Source organism: Aspergillus fischeri, genomic scaffold (assembly GCF_000149645.3).
Source record: "Aspergillus fischeri NRRL 181 1099437636265 genomic scaffold, whole genome shotgun sequence".
Classification (NCBI taxonomy): Eukaryota; Fungi; Ascomycota; class Eurotiomycetes; order Eurotiales; family Aspergillaceae; genus Aspergillus; species Aspergillus fischeri.
In genome coordinates, this window is record NW_001509761.1 from 188,052 (window position 1) to 204,561 (window position 16,510).

General features: G+C 48.7%; 5 protein-coding genes across 5 annotated transcripts, besides 5 other annotated features; 2 read left to right on the top strand and 3 right to left on the bottom strand.

The window, feature by feature from the left end:
* The first annotated feature begins 410 nt into the window (after positions 1-410).
* Positions 411-546: a microsatellite.
* Positions 411-550: a microsatellite.
* Positions 413-545: a microsatellite.
* Positions 551-806: 256 nt separating the features above from the next.
* Positions 807-1,956, top strand: NFIA_001150 (aldo/keto reductase; the record flags this gene model as incomplete). Its single annotated transcript, XM_001258664.1, has 3 exons — positions 807-1,243; positions 1,311-1,850; positions 1,911-1,956. 3 exons carry the CDS (start codon positions 807-809, stop codon positions 1,954-1,956), a joined length of 1,023 nt encoding a protein of 340 aa, XP_001258665.1.
* Positions 1,957-4,429: 2,473 nt separating this feature from the next.
* On the bottom strand, positions 4,430-4,942 carry NFIA_001160 (uncharacterized protein; the record flags this gene model as incomplete). Its single annotated transcript, XM_001258665.1, has 2 exons — positions 4,430-4,703; positions 4,755-4,942. 2 exons carry the CDS (start codon positions 4,940-4,942, stop codon positions 4,430-4,432), a joined length of 462 nt encoding a protein of 153 aa, XP_001258666.1.
* A 1,798-nt stretch (positions 4,943-6,740) lies between these two features.
* On the top strand, positions 6,741-7,343 carry NFIA_001170 (MOSC domain-containing protein; the record flags this gene model as incomplete). Its single annotated transcript, XM_001258666.1, has 1 exon — positions 6,741-7,343. One exon carries the CDS (start codon positions 6,741-6,743, stop codon positions 7,341-7,343), a length of 603 nt encoding a protein of 200 aa, XP_001258667.1.
* Positions 7,344-9,105: 1,762 nt separating this feature from the next.
* Positions 9,106-10,154, bottom strand: NFIA_001180 (acyl-CoA thioesterase; the record flags this gene model as incomplete). The annotated part of the gene is made up of 2 exons (XM_001258667.1): positions 9,106-9,960; positions 10,014-10,154. The coding sequence occupies 2 exons, from the start codon at positions 10,152-10,154 to the stop codon at positions 9,106-9,108; spliced, it is 996 nt and encodes a 331-aa protein (XP_001258668.1).
* A 2,587-nt stretch (positions 10,155-12,741) lies between these two features.
* On the bottom strand, positions 12,742-16,410 carry NFIA_001190 (Pfs, NACHT and Ankyrin domain protein; the record flags this gene model as incomplete). The annotated part of the gene is made up of 3 exons (XM_001258668.1): positions 12,742-15,208; positions 15,281-15,329; positions 15,402-16,410. The coding sequence occupies 3 exons, from the start codon at positions 16,408-16,410 to the stop codon at positions 12,742-12,744; spliced, it is 3,525 nt and encodes a 1,174-aa protein (XP_001258669.1).
* Positions 12,906-13,120: a microsatellite.
* Positions 13,211-13,431: a microsatellite.
* Positions 16,411-16,510: the final 100 nt, after the last annotated feature.

Sequence of the window (16,510 nt, forward strand, 5' to 3'; positions counted from 1 at the left end):
GTTCTGATTCTTACCTCTTCATTCTCCTCTTCGTTCAAGGAGACATCATCTATTTCACCACAGTTCATTGAGAGAGCCTCTGAATCCATATTATCAATACAGACGCAGTAACTAATCAGTTAATAAGTGGTTTTGAGTTTAAATCAATGTGCAGATAATTGCAGAGGAGAAATTGAAAACGAATTTCATGGTATCCATTACAGTATTTAAATGTTGACCTGGGAGGTTGGGAGTGCCAAGACAGGTGGGGCGTCCACCTCATCTTTTTCAAGGTCCACCTGACCTGTAACCTGTAACTTCTTGATTGCTTTCTAGTCGTCTCACACTTTATGTAATTCCATAGATTAGCCCGTCCCTATCCCCCATGGGAGGCCAGAGCACAAAGTGCCCCTGTTCCGGACATTACTAAATACTACTACTACTACTACTTCTACTACTTCTACTACTTCTACTACTTCTACTACTTCTACTACTTCTACTACTTCTACTACTTCTACTACTTCTACTACTTCTACTACTTCTACTACTTCTACTACTTCTACTACTATTAAATTGGAGTCATTCAATAGCTACTAGTGGGATGCGCAGAATCTCAAATATCATCACGCTCGTCGCCTTATTACATATACTCCGGCCCCCCGCGGTGGACTGCTGTGTCAATTAAGGAGAGTCGGGAACCCAAACGGGTAAGGCTCGTGAAGGACTACCAAAGATATGATAATCAGGAAGGAATCACTCAGGAATTGCTTTGGACTTGACAGGTCTATCCTCCCCTCATCTCCTTTCCAAGCCTCTTTAACCTCCAAATGTCTCTTCCCCTACGTACGCTGGGCCGAGATGGGCCCTCCGTCTCTGCCATCGGTCTTGGTTTTGGGAGCATTGGCGGATTCTACGGACCAGCTGGTACCCTTGACGAGAGAGTGGCCCTTTTGGAGCACGCACATGCCGCCGGATTGCGCTTTTGGGACATGGCCGACATCTACGGGGACAGCGAGGACGTTGTGAGGGAATGGATCAAACAATCCGGCAAGCGCAACGACGTCTTCCTGGCCACCAAGTTCGGGCTCCAGCGACACCCTAATGGAAGCCATACTTTCCGGTCCGATCCCGAGTATGTCAAGGCTGCATGTGGACGAAGTCTTCAGAGACTCGGGGTCGACACCATCGATCTCTACTACTGTCATAGGGTGGACGGAGTCACGCCGATTGAAAAGACGATTAGAGCCATGGTGGAGCTGAAGAAGTAGGTCATCCAGCCTGAACCTTCACCTAATATAGAGCAACCGAAGTTTAACTGTTCCATTATATAGCCAAGGCAAAATTCGCTATTTGGGTCTATCGGACGTCTCAGCAACCACATTACGGCGCGCGCATGCCGTGCACCCTATTACCGCCTTACAGGTGGAATATAGCCTGTTTACACTAGACATCGAATCACCAGCATCAGAGATCCTCAAGACCTGCCGCGAACTCGGCGTGGCTATCGTTGCTTTTAGCCCGATTGGACGGGGTATACTGACAGGCCAATTCCAATCTCGCGCAGATATTCCCGAGGGTGACTTGCGCCGCATGTACCCCAAGTACGCGGAGGAAAACTTCCCGGAAATTCTGAAACTGGTGGACAAATTGAAAGATGTGGCTAATGGTCATGGGAGCACCCCAGCACAGGTTGCCCTTGCGTGGCTGCTGGCGACCGAACCGGATATCGTCCCTATTCCTGGTACGAAGTCGGCTGCCAGGATGGACGAAAATGCCGCGGCTGCACTGCTGCAGTTGAGCGACCAAGAAGTGCAGGAGATTAGGACTCTGGCGGAGAAGGTAGAGATTGAAGGCACCCGGTACCCTGCTGCGTAAGTAATTATTCCTCTCTTCCTATTCTTGACTCCAGAGAGTGCTGACTAGTCGTATAGGGTGATGGCGACTCTCTGCTCAGATACGCCGCCGCTGGAAGAATAAGAAGTGGGCGCAAAAGGGGAAAAGGGAAGAACGTGGTTTTGCAAGAATCCTCAATTTAAATTTGGCTTAGCTAAAGTACAAGTTTATCTTTCAAAAGACAATGAAGCTGAACTTCGAAATGGCATCACATCCGGTCAACAGGTTGTCTTCGCTGCAAGAAGCTGGCCACTAAGGTACATCCGAACATGGTTCGGATAGCACGGAGAGAGACTGGCAATGGCGGTATGCTGGTTAAGACTTCATTAGTGTCCTGGCCCTGCTTGACTAATCGATTCGGATTCACTTACGCCAACTGATGCTTGTGTCAAAAGAACAGATCCAGGAAAGACCGACGTCATTTTGTACGCGCTGTAACATGATCAGCTTCGGCTACTGGACGATCTAATAGCTAGATACTCACCCTCTCTTTAGAGCGACGGGATCAGTCTCGGCTGTGACGAATAAGACGGGAAACGAGGTCTTTCGGGTTTCCAAAATAGAGCCTAGTCGAGGTTAGAACCGACCCCATACTCCAAATCTCTCGCAGCTCACATACCTGGAAGCCGTCCTGACTTCAGCGGATTTGCATCAACAGATCTGCATAGGACCCCATTCGCATTGTTGGGCCACACCTCGCCGAAGAAACGGCATTGCGAGATTAATGTGCGGACATTGTTTCGATAATCAGTCAGATTCTCGAACTTGTGCCCAGCATAACCGTCCACGCATCTGATCAGCGTGTTTACATGAGTTGTCTCGGTCCTTCCACTGCCGTTATTGCACGGCTTTGCAGGTATGGAGCCATCCGTCACTGCGCTGACATATGCCGAAGTATTGCCTCGCTCCAAACCTGAAAGGACGTCGGCTAGGACTGCAATAGTCGATAGCAGAGTATACATCGCGATAAGGATGTACTCTTTCAAACCCGAATAAATTGCTATCAAAGGGATATCGCAAGCCTCTGAGCTCGGAATAGGCACGGGATGGTATTTCAGCTCGGCCAGTAGCCCGTGCAAGCGGCTGGTAATGTTTCAAACAGATGGACCCCAGAACGAACAATTCGTAGCACCGCCCTGGAAGCAGTATTTGCTGAACGAGTCGTGGGCTTTATCCGCGTTGTAGAGATCGGTTCTCCAGCCTAGATTATAGTAGTCCGCTGCGTCAGCCACCCATCGAGAACCATCTTGCCTACATGATTAGGGAAGAGAGAGACGCAAATGTGGCACTCAACACGGCGCCCTAGCTCACGGCAAGGTACGAGATCTTGTACTCGTTCAACGGCTTTCCAGATAACGCCTGCTCTGCATTGATGTAAGTGGACAGGTCATGAGCAACGGCAGGGGTGCTGATGAACGAGGCATTTCCATCGGGCCCTCCCACATTTTCCGTTCAAGCCTTGCAAAATTCAGCGGCGTAATACCGAGTACCCAGGGCCGTAGATGAAGCATGAGAGACTTCCGGGTAGAAGAGGTTCTCAAACTGGGCGCGTTTCTCCGGTGATTCGACCGCTTTGCCCGACTCCTTCAGGATCGAAGCCGACAATGTTATGCTGCCATCCCAGAGCCTCAGCCAGACTGGATCCTCCCTGGAGTACGATATCGACGCCAGGCCCTCCAGGACGGCCCTGGTTAGTTAGCAGATTCTCTGTGTTTTGTGTCACATTTGTAGCTGCGAGCCTAATAAAGGCAATCGCAGTGGTTCCCTGTGATGGATCCTGTAATCCAAGGCACGCATGTGAAGTTGTCAAAGCAAGGAGTTCACTGAAGATACTGAGATGGTTCAATCTAGATTCCGCATGAGTTGAACAATCCCAGTAGTGCATGCAGTGGCAGGTTGCTCACAGACGCCCAGTCATTTACCATAGAGCGTGTCGTATGGGAAGGTAGTCCATAAGACGAACTGAGAAGAGTAAACAAAGAAAGCAGAGTAAAGCCTTAAAGACTTCATCATGAGAATAAAGAGCCAAGTGCTTTCTATGAAAGACCTTTAAAATGTGCTTCAAAGCTGGGGGCGATGCTTGTATTCATGCTTGCTCTCCGTCTATTTCTCCCACATGGACTATGTGCCCAAGCTCTGATGCCTAGTTCATGACCCAGTCATCAAATCTGATTTTGGCGGAGTTACCCTATAAATAATTTGCTAGTTAGTGGACTTTCACTGGGTCGTCCTGCGAAGATCGGTTCAGTGGCACGCCTGATCTTGAAGGTAATTGGGCCAATTGCTACAGAAAGCTTAAGATGAACACGGGCCTGAGTAAAGGACATTACGGAATAGTTTGGAAGAAATTGACGGGACGCCTGGAGAAAAGAAAACCTAATAATAGAAGGGAGCTATAGTAATCGCCCCTGCAGTCTAATAGCATAGAGATAAAGGACCCCTCTCATGAATAACAGAAATTTCTAAATCCAAAGGAAATTAACATTGTATATGGCAATGTCTATTGCACTTATACTACGCAAACAGAATGAAAGACTCTATCACAAGCCAGTGAACCCTAGGAATTGAAAGGGGTCAAGGTGATGTCGCCATCATAGGCACACTTCTCCACTGGCCCCCCAACAGAGTCATTGGCCGAGGTGCACGACCACTTAGTGCCTGAAGCACTGCCGTTTCCATTGCCGTTGAGAGTAACAGAGACTGTCTCGGTGCTTTTGACTCGCTGGACCTCCAAGGTAAAGACCGCAATGTCGTTCACACCCCCCGGGAAATTGACATAGTAGGCACCGTCGCTAGTGCGAGCGCCAGAAACGGGGCTTCCGGGACGATGCCTGTCATGTCTGTTAGATCACGTATTGGATAAAAAAGGGAAATAACTATACCAGATCACATTCGCACCGGTGGAGTCGTCGTAGTTGGGATCTTTCAAGGTGAAGGCGATATATCCCTGCTGGTCGGTCTGAGAGGCAGAGAGGCCGCTGATGCTAATGGCTTGCTCTGTCCGTTTGGCCGGGGCAGCTATAGTAGAGCCAGCAGCCAAGAGAAGAGAGCAGATGGTCGAGACTTTCATTTCGTATGATAAGAAAGGGTTTGTAAAGTGAGAAAGGATCGGTTGATAAACTGTTGCGTTGCGTCATTTGATAATAATGGTGTTCAACTCTGGAGATTAACGTGCTTTTATACTTCTTGATTGATTTTCAAAGCAATGGTTGAATACGACTCAGGGAGTTCAGCCTACTTGATCAGTACAAAGTATGCGGCGAACCGAAATCTTTTTGCTATGGTTGGATGTCGGACCTCTTTCAGGCCTCCCAAATACCAGATCAATGGAGCTCATGGCTGCGTCGCCAATCCAATGCAAACTAGCTAGGCTCCTGCGAGTCTTAGTCGATGGCTTGTTCAGGTGTCCAATTATGCTGTCTATCTAATTATAATCCGGAGGGGTTTGTGAATGATGATCCAAGCCCGAATCAGTATTTGAAATGCTTCAGGACTAAACATAGACATTAAGACCGGAATGATATGGATAGCATCGTCGACTATTGCTCGACAAACCGTAACCAGAGTGAAACCGCTAAGTTGGACATAGACTGGTTCTGGAATGGGTTTGAGTTAATCCGCACCATATCTGATCTATCTTGGTTAATATCCCTGCAGGTTGGTATGCGGATAATGGGTATATCGATACTGGCGAGTCAGGTGTCATATCCCCAGCTGCAATAGCAAGAAGCAGCTGATGCGGGCCCGACATGGTCCTCCTGAAGAGTGAGTACTCCCTCGCGGTCTCCGTTTACATGCCCCGGCGCGAGGTCCTGCCAGACGAGAGTCACTCACAGTACATCTGAATCTTATTCGACAAGCAATCTATGGTTTTAGAGAGAGCATGACCGACAAGAGTCCGCATCGTTGGAGTCTTCAACCGACGTAATCAGCTCCGGGGCGGAGATCCGGTGGCGACAACCAGACGACAAGAAGCCGATCGATTCTTCTGTTCATGGAGAGTTAGGGCTCTAGAGTCTCTTTCCCCCGGGAACAGTCATGTTTGAGTTTGTCCAAGGCCGGTTCGCAGAAAGCCTTACGCTCGCATCTCTTCACGCCTGGAACGTGAGTTGGTGAAATGCCAAATCGAATTTACCTAATCGAACGTGGTTGAACCACCTGGCAATAGCATTAGTCGTCCAGATAGACACAGCTTCAGGCTATGAGCCGTCGCTACTTATTTAGGAAAGCCGATTGGCACAAGGCACAAGACGATCAGTCAACTTCATATTAGAACCCCAACGGTAACAAGCCGGTGGCAATTGGAGCAACTCCTACATCATCTTCGTAGGAGAGGTCGCACGGGCGATGCACTGAAGTAGCACCGAAAGAAAACATCTCCGTACAGTAAAGGAACGCGAGCTATGTGACGAATGCAATCAAGCCAGAAATCCAAGCATCGGAGCCCATTGCTACAGGTACCTTATCCTCGACCGGGATCACCAGGACCCTGCGACAACGCTACTATTTAAGCATTTGGCAATTATCCAGGTCAACCATGGTTCAGCACACCGGGTCATCAGTATCAAAACCATGAAAAAAGTCGGAATTTTGTGAAACGGTCGAGGAACCATATCCTCATGGCTGTTGAAGGTATATAAGCACAAACAGCGGAAACACGAGGCGGCCAGCCAATAGCAAGAGCCATCATTCCGTGTTCTCATGTGAGTCATGCCATCGTGCCGCCCTTATCTACTCTCTTCCTCGCTTCATGAAAGATCTGAGGAAGATAGTTTCATGCCAGAGGATTGAAATTCACAATCAACGAACGATCAAGTGGCTTCAGAAGGTCTGTTCCGAGCACCTCGTCGGCTTTCCATACCTCAATGATGGCAGCCCCTCAATCCAGGCCACCCCGCGTTCTCTCAGTGACGACCTCGGCCTCGCATAACTTCTCCAAAAACGCCGTCCCTTCCATCAAACTCATCGCCAATCTCGGCGTGGAAGGCGACTGTCATGCCGGGGAGACTGTTCAGCATCGTTCACGCCTGCACATTAAGCCTCCGCCAGCAAACCTTCGCCAAGTGCACCTTATGCCGATGGAAGTTCTGCGGGGTATATGCGCAACGTTGCCAACCGATGAGATGAAGACACAGCTACTGGCGCCTGGTGTTCTGGGACAGAATATCACCACCGAGGGAGTCGATCTCTTGAGTCTCGGTACCGGGACGGAGATTCGTTTCGTTGGAGATGGCGAGGCTGCGGGCGAGGAGGCTGTTATTGCCCTTACAGGGTTGAGAAATCCCTGTCCTCAGATTGACAAGTTCCAGGCTGGATTGAAAGACCGGTTCTTGGTTCGTGATGAAGAGCGTCACATTGTCAGGCGGTTGGCGGGTGTTATGGCTACAGTGAAGAAGGGAGGAGTTGTGCAGCCTGGAATGAGGCTGATTATTGACAACCCTCCCCAGCATATTCCGTTAGATGTTGTTTGATGCAAGGCTACTGTTTAATCTAAGCCTGGATGCTACTCTACAACTTAAGTCGAAATGTGTGAGGTATTCTCCTTTTCGAACAGGAATCTATCCGCTCGACTACACTGAGCTGCTCTCCCATGTCTTCCTAGACAATTTTATGAAAAGGAAGAAGAACAAGTGGACCTGAAATTAAAGAATACTTGACCGACTTGCGTGCCGACCTGTCGTCCTCTTGAAAATTGGACGGCTCCGGTCTCAGATTACCTGGGTGGAAAGCTCAGCTGAGAAGCCAAATTATTTCTTGAATTTGATATCAATTCTGGAATGGGTGACGTCCTGTTCTCTGCTTTGAACCCCCCGTGTCATATATCAGAATCATGCATTCGCACGACTGAGATTCATACTCTCTTTGCCGGCTATTCCCAATATCATACTTGCGACAATTCCTAATCTGATAGCTGAACGGCTGAAGAATGTGGGTCCCTGGCTTGGTCTAGATCAGAGATAATTCTATTACTCAGAATAAAACTGGCTTTGATAGCCGACACGATGTGGACTGCGGTACTTTGACAACGCCTCTTCGTTTCTGTTGATTGGAACGTTTTGTATGAGGCTATGGGCCTGTTCCGACCTTGCCACTTTCCCAAGGTTTGGGTGCCATGTGCAGTGAAGACACAAGACTTGTCACAATCGACTGAGATAGTCGTTCCCCAGGCCAGATATCTTTCATCTCGAGGTATCCTGAAGCGAGCAGAGAGAGGCGACAAGCAGCGCATTCGCACTTTTCAGCTCGCCACAGATTTCGAACACGCAGACAGCATGGTCATTCAAGGAATACAGAAGCGACAAAGAGGAGCAAGAAGTCTCCAGCTCGTTACAGGCCAGTGCAAGCTCCCAGAGCAAATGGTGTACAGACACGATCACAAGAGCAGGTTTTGCTGGAGCCAGAAACCCAAATCGTGCCTTCTTATTCTTCACCTGTATCACCAGACAGCCTTGCTCATATTCATCGGGACGCATTCCCTCGACAACGCCATCACTGCTGTTGATGCAGTTAATCATCTCATCAACAACGCAGTCGAAAACGGTCATGTCGTCACGACGCCTGCTGAAGAGGCGGAAGCTTGCGAGGCCAAAGCAAAGGTAACTATCATCCCTCTATAACCATTCCGCAGTATTGCTCGCATACAGCTAACTACCTACTCGTAATGATAGGCCATGGATGCCCTCGGAAGAACCATCAGTGTGGTCGACTGGACCCTCGCCAAGCTGAGGAGGAACATCGCTAGCCGCCATGCAGTTACTGGTAGTTGGGTTACTTGGTTATGATAAACGGGGATCAAACGTTCTACAATGAGCAGTGATGATCACCACCTTTTGTACGATGGGGGGGCGGCGGAAATGATTGAGAGACACGGTATCGAAATTTAATACCACTAGGCTAAAAAGGTGTCCGGACATTACATAGTCCTATCAGTCTAGGGTCTTATACTTTTCAACACACGGGCTGAGCCCCACAAGCGTGGATACTGCACCGATATCTCCTCAGTTCCAACTTTGAGTGGCGAGCCTGACCGTCGGTTCATTCTTCTTTGTCGCTGCCAAATAATACGAAGCATTAGTTTATGGATTGTATTTGCTTCTATTCCGCATACTAAGACGGAAAATGTTTCATGAAATCCCCGTCAAGACCTTATCCTCGTCATGCAACACACAAAGCTGGCGGCATCCGCATAGTTGGCAGACATTGGTAATCATAACTTCTTTAAGACCCTTACTCCTAGGCAGTTGGAAATCGTTTCCATGGGAGCGTGATGTCTCCAACATGATTTATAGCTAGCACGCCATTGATTAACTCATCTCGCTTGAGTAGTTCTTCGTGGAGGGAGTCCAATTGGTTCCAGGATTCAGCGTATTTCATACCCTTGAGGCGTTCCGACTCTATATCTTCAGGAACGCCCGAGTCGCTTGTGTGTTCTTGAACTTCGGTAGGTCGAGCCCCGTGTTTCTCTTCTCCCTTCTTATCCTGTCCCAGAAGGCCGGAAGCTCTCAAAAGCCGTGCCGGAGGGATAGTGAGCCTCCCTTTTTTAAACACATATTTGGAAATCGATGTAGCAAAAATAACCGGTTGGCTAGAGTGGCATTTGGATTCTTCGGTCGAACTCCTCGAGTCAAGGCGCGTGGATTTCCCGGTTAGATAACCTGCCGGTTTCGCTGAGCCTTTCTGGACGAAATGGGTCACAATATAGAGCCATTTTCGATCCCACGTAAGAATCCTGGACCACACCTCGTACTCCTGGAAAATCCGGATCTCTTTCTTGAAGCTAGTGGTGACTGACCCGATAATAGCAGCCAAAATGCCCTTCTTTCCCTCGGCGGCTAGTTCGCGGTCAACCGTGACCAACCCGTCATAACAGAGGGCGGAGAGAAGATATGAGCGGCTTGCATCTAAATCAGTGAAGTATGTACTGTTTGACTTGTGCAGGTTGTAGTCGCATTCAAATAAGGGAGCGTAGGTGCTTGTGATAGAAGGCAGGAACACGGTCGGCGTCTTGGAGTCAGAGATCACCGTTGACTGAGGGCCAGAGCGAAATCTTCGCCACGCGGCTCTCAACAGGGGGTTAAAGATGCGATACTAGTCCGCAGTCAATAGCTGCGATTCTCAGTGTCCTAGGGAAGGCGACCTACATGCCACACGAAAGGCAGGCATTTCACATTCATCGCCAGCAAAACGATAGTCGCGACTTTCCATAAATTGATTGACGCTAGAATTTCGCGGAGGGAGGTATCAAACAAGCCCATCATGACTTGGTGCGTCTCGCCGTGCATCGAGTGAGAGATAGGACGATAGATGTTGAGTTTTGGAAAGATGCCTTTCACTTGAGTACGGTAACAAAAAGTATGGCAAGGGAAAGGACCAAAGCCAAGGGTATGTGTTAACCATGGTGATAGGTTATACGGTTTGCCGAAGACCGTTAGGCTCCTCAGCGCGTTGCATGCTCCATATCAAGCTTGCGGTCTGCCACGACGTTGTAGCCGAGCCGAGTTCGGCTTAGATTTACGGGTCTAGAAGGTGGCTTCCACATGTGATCCGATCCTCTGGTGGATCCAGATCACCCATGAGCCAAGCGGTCATGTACTTTGTAATTTCCTCTACTATCCTGCTTGCGTGGTTTCTGGCTCTGATGATCGTCGTCCATGCCGCCCCAGCACACTGAAATCACTGGAAATCTCCCCTGTAGACTCATAGTTCATATTCTCTTTATATATAATGGTATTTTCAAGGTCGATATGTTAGCGAATGCTTGAGAACTACGATTATCCTTGAAGTTCAATAAAGCTATATACAGCTCCTTACTTGTAGAGGCGTATTAAAAATCAATGATCTACTATCCGCTGGGTGGGCAACATCCACCAGTTGAATGTTTTTCAAATGGCGTACGGTCGAGGATACTGCAGGACAATGCTGGAATATTACATGAAGAAAAGGTTCACCAAGGATCTAGGTTCCCTGATAGAACCGGGTCACACTGTTCTGATATGCCACGGTTCTGGGTTAGACAGCCAATGCATGGCGGGAAGTCCTGAACAGCTCAAGTTTATTCTTTTCACGCCATCGAGCAGGGAAGACATTCGCGTTTAGTGTGATGGCAATTCCCAAATGATGCATCTCTGGTCACATCAGCTGGGAGAAAACATATTTCGCAGAGTAGAAGTCAATGCAGATGGAGCTGACCCAGATTCGGGGGATGCCATTCCCAGATACCCTCAGTTTAGGCTCGCCTCGTACGTGCCCGATTACAACTCTTGCTGGAGAATACATATGATGCAGGACAAGCTCGCACTGAGGATTGGTCTCCTTTTTCTATCCCGAACTGCTTACTCTAGCTCCAACCTTTATGATATGGACGGGAAAAAGAAAATCGAATTCTCCATCGACTGCGGTTCGTTTGTCATTCGTGACACACCTGCGTGAGACTGAAAGTGAATCACTAATCCCATCCTTCGTTCCAATACTCTCACTTTTGGTACTTCACTCCATTACCCTCTCGATGAAGAGTAGAACCAAAAACCAACCGTTTCCTTAACCACAACGGGCTCTAGCCTTCGTCAAGCAACGCTATGACAACGAGACCTTTGAAAAGACATTTCTGCGACGTTTCGAGGCGATGTGGAAGGAACAGACTGACATCCCAGACCGGACAAACTTTCGATCGCCCTTAGCAAAGCCTTTAATGAGGCAGAAGTTCAAGAGATAATAAAAGGGGCTAATGATCCGAAGATCAAAGAGACCCTAACTAGGGTCACAGAGAAGGTGGCCAAAGATTTAGGCGCGTATGGACGTCCTTAGTTCTGGGTCTATGATGGCAAAGGCAATGCGGAGCCCTTTTTCGGCAGTTATCGGTTTCACTACATGTGGGATTACTTGGATATTCCTCATGAAGACTTGGCCCTGCATGTACAAACTAAACTATAGCAACTATACGAGCTGAATTGGGCTCTACTACTGGACGTATCTGTCACCGGACATGTCTAGTGTAATTAAATTAGAGAAGAATCCCAAGTCTGGTTTTACATGTCATGAAAAATGGCCCAAGTCTTCAGATTTGTAAATCTGTCAAATAGGCATACCCAAGAGTGAACGAGTTGGATAGTTGTCACTTGTAGACATTAACCGTTGGCAATGAACGCACGGCTTTTTAGGCCCAGTAAACACCTTATTAGTATCGACTCAGAAGGGAAATTGATTGCAAAATCAAAACGCAGAACACCGGAGCCGAACAACACAGAACTCCAATTCTCCAGCTGTGCTTCATGACCCATAGACAATAATAAGTCCCTATGAGGTTTGTGGCTAGAAGCGTCCGGTCCTTTAATTGTGATAACGCCAAATCTATGAAGAGTGATGTGAAACAAGTCCCACTATTGAGTGAGGCTCGAGAGATGGTCTCTGCCACGCGGCGATATCATCCGGCGTTATATCATATTTTCCCCTGTCATAGCCTGGAGCTTAGATACCCGCAAAGGAGCTAGAATCGGTCAGTCCGTGGTCACGATATCCAAGCGCTGTTGCGATGCAAATACTGGGGTAATACGTACTTGGACGCTGAACGGCTTTCGCTTCTGCATGGGCATGGAAGGCCCCCGAGTCGACATACTCCTTTGTGGTGACTCCGCTGTGTGAGGCAGCACAGACATCACTCGAACTCGGTACCGGCCTGGCTGTGCAATGCTCAGAGGGCTGAACTTGGCAAGGGACGCCTGACGAGGTCGACTGCTGCGTATTTAATGCATAAATAATCCGCTACAAGGATATATGCTCAGTGCTTTGTCACCCACCTAATTTAAGGAGCTCTGAAAGTTCCGAGCTCAACTGTTCGAGCCCACAGAGGGGAAACTTGGAACGTAATCACTCTTAACGAGTTCGCTTTCTGACATTATCCTCTGGGTCTGCTTCCGCCTCAGAGCTGATCCCATTAGGAGTTTCAGATCGACGACGTTTTTGTACTCCCGGAGCTGTTAAGGAAAGCATCCCAGTCAATCCATTATTGTTGTTGCAATTAACATCTGCACCTTTAGCAATAAGCTGCTTTGCCACCTCCTCATGGCCACGTATTGAGGCTTGTAAGAGTGGAGTCATTCCATCATTATCACAGACATTGATATCTGCTCCCTTGTCAATAAGCAGCTTTGCTACCTCCGTGTGGCCATACATTGAGGCTTGTAAGAGTGGAGTCCGTCCATTATTATCACGGACATTGATATCTGCTCCCATGTTAATAAGTAGCTTTGCTATGTTCCGATAACCCTTCCGTATGGCGCAGTAGAGCCGAGTCCAACTAATATATTTGCCATCATCAACATCTGCTCCCTTGTTAACGAACAGCTTTGCCTCCTCCTCATGGCCCTTCTCTACGGCGATTAAGAGTGGGGTCCTTCTATCAATGCTAGCATTGACATCTGCTCCCTTGCTGATAAGTAGCTCTGCCACCTCCTCATGTCCCTTCTCTACGGCGATTAAGAGTGGGGTCCTTCTATCAATGCTAGCATTGACATCTGCTCCCTTGCTGATAAGTAGCTCTGCCACCGCCGCATGCCCGTTCTCTGAGGCCCGTTCAAGTGGTGTTTTGCCCTTCGCATCCATCTCATCAACGGATGTCTCCGTCTGGAGAAGCAGCTTGATAATGTTTATTCGACCCTCCTGCGCAGCCCAGGATAGTGGTGTTCGTTTCGCGTATTCTTTCAAGTCTTTCCTGTAGTTCAGCCCATCTGTATCAACTTCACTGCACGCACTTGACGGCGATTTCAGAACAGCAGCAACAACGTCTTTGTTGCCGCTGGCCAAAGCGGCAAACAGCGGGTATCCGTATCTCTCTCCGGGAACATGAATATGCGGATCCTTTTTGAGTCTTGTGCGGATGAGCTCCGGGAATCCTTTGTCTGCGAGAATGTAGAAGAGACTCGCGCCTGAGCTGTATCCACGAATTTTGAACTTTTCGAAAAGATTGTTGACATTGATCCAGTGGGATATGGGAAAAGAAGATAAGAACTTGTCTTGAGGAACTGCTCTGGCCGCAGCGTTGGCGTGATAGAGAACATGCTGACTTGCATACTCCAAAAATGGGTACTTATTTGAAATGCCCGATTGCGGCTCATGTCTGTGTGACAGCACCCTACTCACAGACGCACGCACTGAGGTATGATTCAAGTATGAGTCGCAACATTTTTTGAGTGTCTCATGGCTTGAGCTCTCCCAATCAAATCCAAGGTCAGGCCACAATTCATGTAGACCCCTTTCTTTGATGAGGAAGTCTCGGACGGATTCATGGATGAATTGAACTGTTGGCTGCTTAGATTTTGTGACCTCAGCAAGACCTTTTGAGTTGCTGATAACACATCTGTTAAATCTGTTAAGGCTGTCTGAAGCACCTGGGACGCCGACATCAGGAATTTGCTCATCAGCCTGATCTTCTAGTGCCAATCCAGACCAGAGAGCATGGTAGAACTCCTGCGGCTGCAATGGCCGCTTTGCAAGGAGAATCCAAAGGATGCAAAGACGGAGACCCGCCATATTCTCCTTGTCGCGTCTCAGAATGTCCTTGAACAGCTCGCTCAAATCACTAGGTATTTCTGCGAGTCTCTTTCTCAAAGCCAGCCCATTATGCCGATATTCCTTGTTCAGGATACTAACGACTAGCACAACCCACATGAAAACACCCGCAGCTTTCCTGAGAAGTTGAGTTTGCAGGTCTTCGAGAAGTCCAGGGTCTTCGATTTGGAGGCGGCTAGCGACGTAGGTTGCCAGGTCTTCGCCATGACCTGACTGGTCCTCCAGTGTAAGTCGGACTCCCCGTTGAATAACTATGTAGGGATAATGTCGACTGGAGAGACAGATCCGGAGTGGGACACCTTTATTGGTGCATTGTTCTGCCAGCTCTTCAAAGTATTGAACCATGTCCACAACTTGTTGTTCGTCACACTCATCAAGAGCATCGACGAAGCACGTAAAGGAACGTTGACCGAGGGCAGAAACTGCGCTGCGAAAGAGGTCTTTAAGAATGTCCAAGGAAGGGCATCCATCCTGACTCTGAGAATTAATGTCAGGGTCATCTAAAACCGCCTGGAGATCAGGGTACCCTTTAAGCAGCTGGAGCAGCAATGATCGGTACATCCCTGAGATCGACTTTTCCAGACGTTCGCCTCGAGCGTTGAAGAAAAAGGAAGCAGTGATAGCATGCTTGTTGTGGGATTTGCTCTTCATACTTGAGTACGCGAACTTCATGATTGTCGACTTGCCCGCGCCAGGCTTGCCACTGATCCATAAAAAGCCATGATGTTGCGTTAGGTTTTCAGGATTAAGCCATGCTTGGTAGTCAGGGTGGCTGAGAAACCATCAGCATGTTTTGGTGAGGGCGGTTCTGATAGTTGATTTCCGAGAATCCATTTGCTCGAACCTGAGGGAATCCAGCAAGCGCTGCCGGTGTTCGTGCAATGAACATTCGTCTGCACGTCAGATGTGAGCAGCAATGACTCTTTGCAGATCTACCTAAGTTAACTTACGAGGATTTGGCATACAGGTAACCTTTGCATGCCCTTTGGCCACGGGTAGGTCCTCGAGTAATTCCCTAGCGTATGCTGCCGCGGTTGCTGCAGCATACCTCTGCCATTCGTTGCTCTTGTGAGAATCTGAGTAATCACATATTCCCTGAATTGGGGGGCAAGGGAGAATGTCCATCAGACCAGCAGCCTCCATCTCAAAACATATGACATCCAATTCTCGAGCAATGTTGTCCTGGGTAGTGCCGCTTCTCATGACTTGGTTCCCTGAGGCGATTGCGCCATAATGAATCATTATATTGTCCGACATCCGTCTGCTTTGAGGAACCAGCTTCAACTGGTCGCACCCATCGCAGCTGGCCGTTGTAGATTCATGCTCATACGTCGCGTGGAACAGTCGGTCCGGTGAGCTTGGGTGACCGTATTCAGGGTGTCCTTCAAGCTTCAGCTGTAGGATGGATGGGACTCGACTGGGGTTCAGCTCATGTCTCGAACGGAGGGCGGACACAGCTGTCCCAAGCAAATGGTGAGGAATCCTAGGGATTGCCGTTTGTCGGAGCTCTCCATTTCCAACGACTTTCCCAAGATCATATTGCATCACCCTTGTTCCAACAACAACATCCCCTAAGCGCACATCGGCCTTGCTCGGCACGCCGCCACCAATCCCGACCAGAAAGCCCACGCGGATAGCGGAGAAGGTTCGCTTCATATTCGTCATGATGTTCGCCGCGTTGTTCGTTCCATATTGGGCTGCTGGCAAGCACGCAATGACGACATTGTGCTGCTTGATGCTTCCCAGTACATAGGCGTTGCTGTCCTCTACATGCCTGGGTAGAGCTTCATGGACCTCATCCAGCATGGCCCGAGCTGCTGCCATCTCTATGTGCAGCGCACAGATCCAGGCGATGGTATAACTATCGTGCCGTTGGATGGATGACCTGTCGTAGTGGGCAGTCTTTTGGCGCTTTGGAGGTTGATACAATCTTGTCTCAGTATCGTCTTCATTCCAAACACTGCTCTCATCCATCTCGGCGAGATTTTCGTCGGGGTATGATTAACAGGCACGATTTCATTCGGCGGGTAAACACGGTATGAGTAGATGTTGCTGGATGCTAGAAACTTGTCTA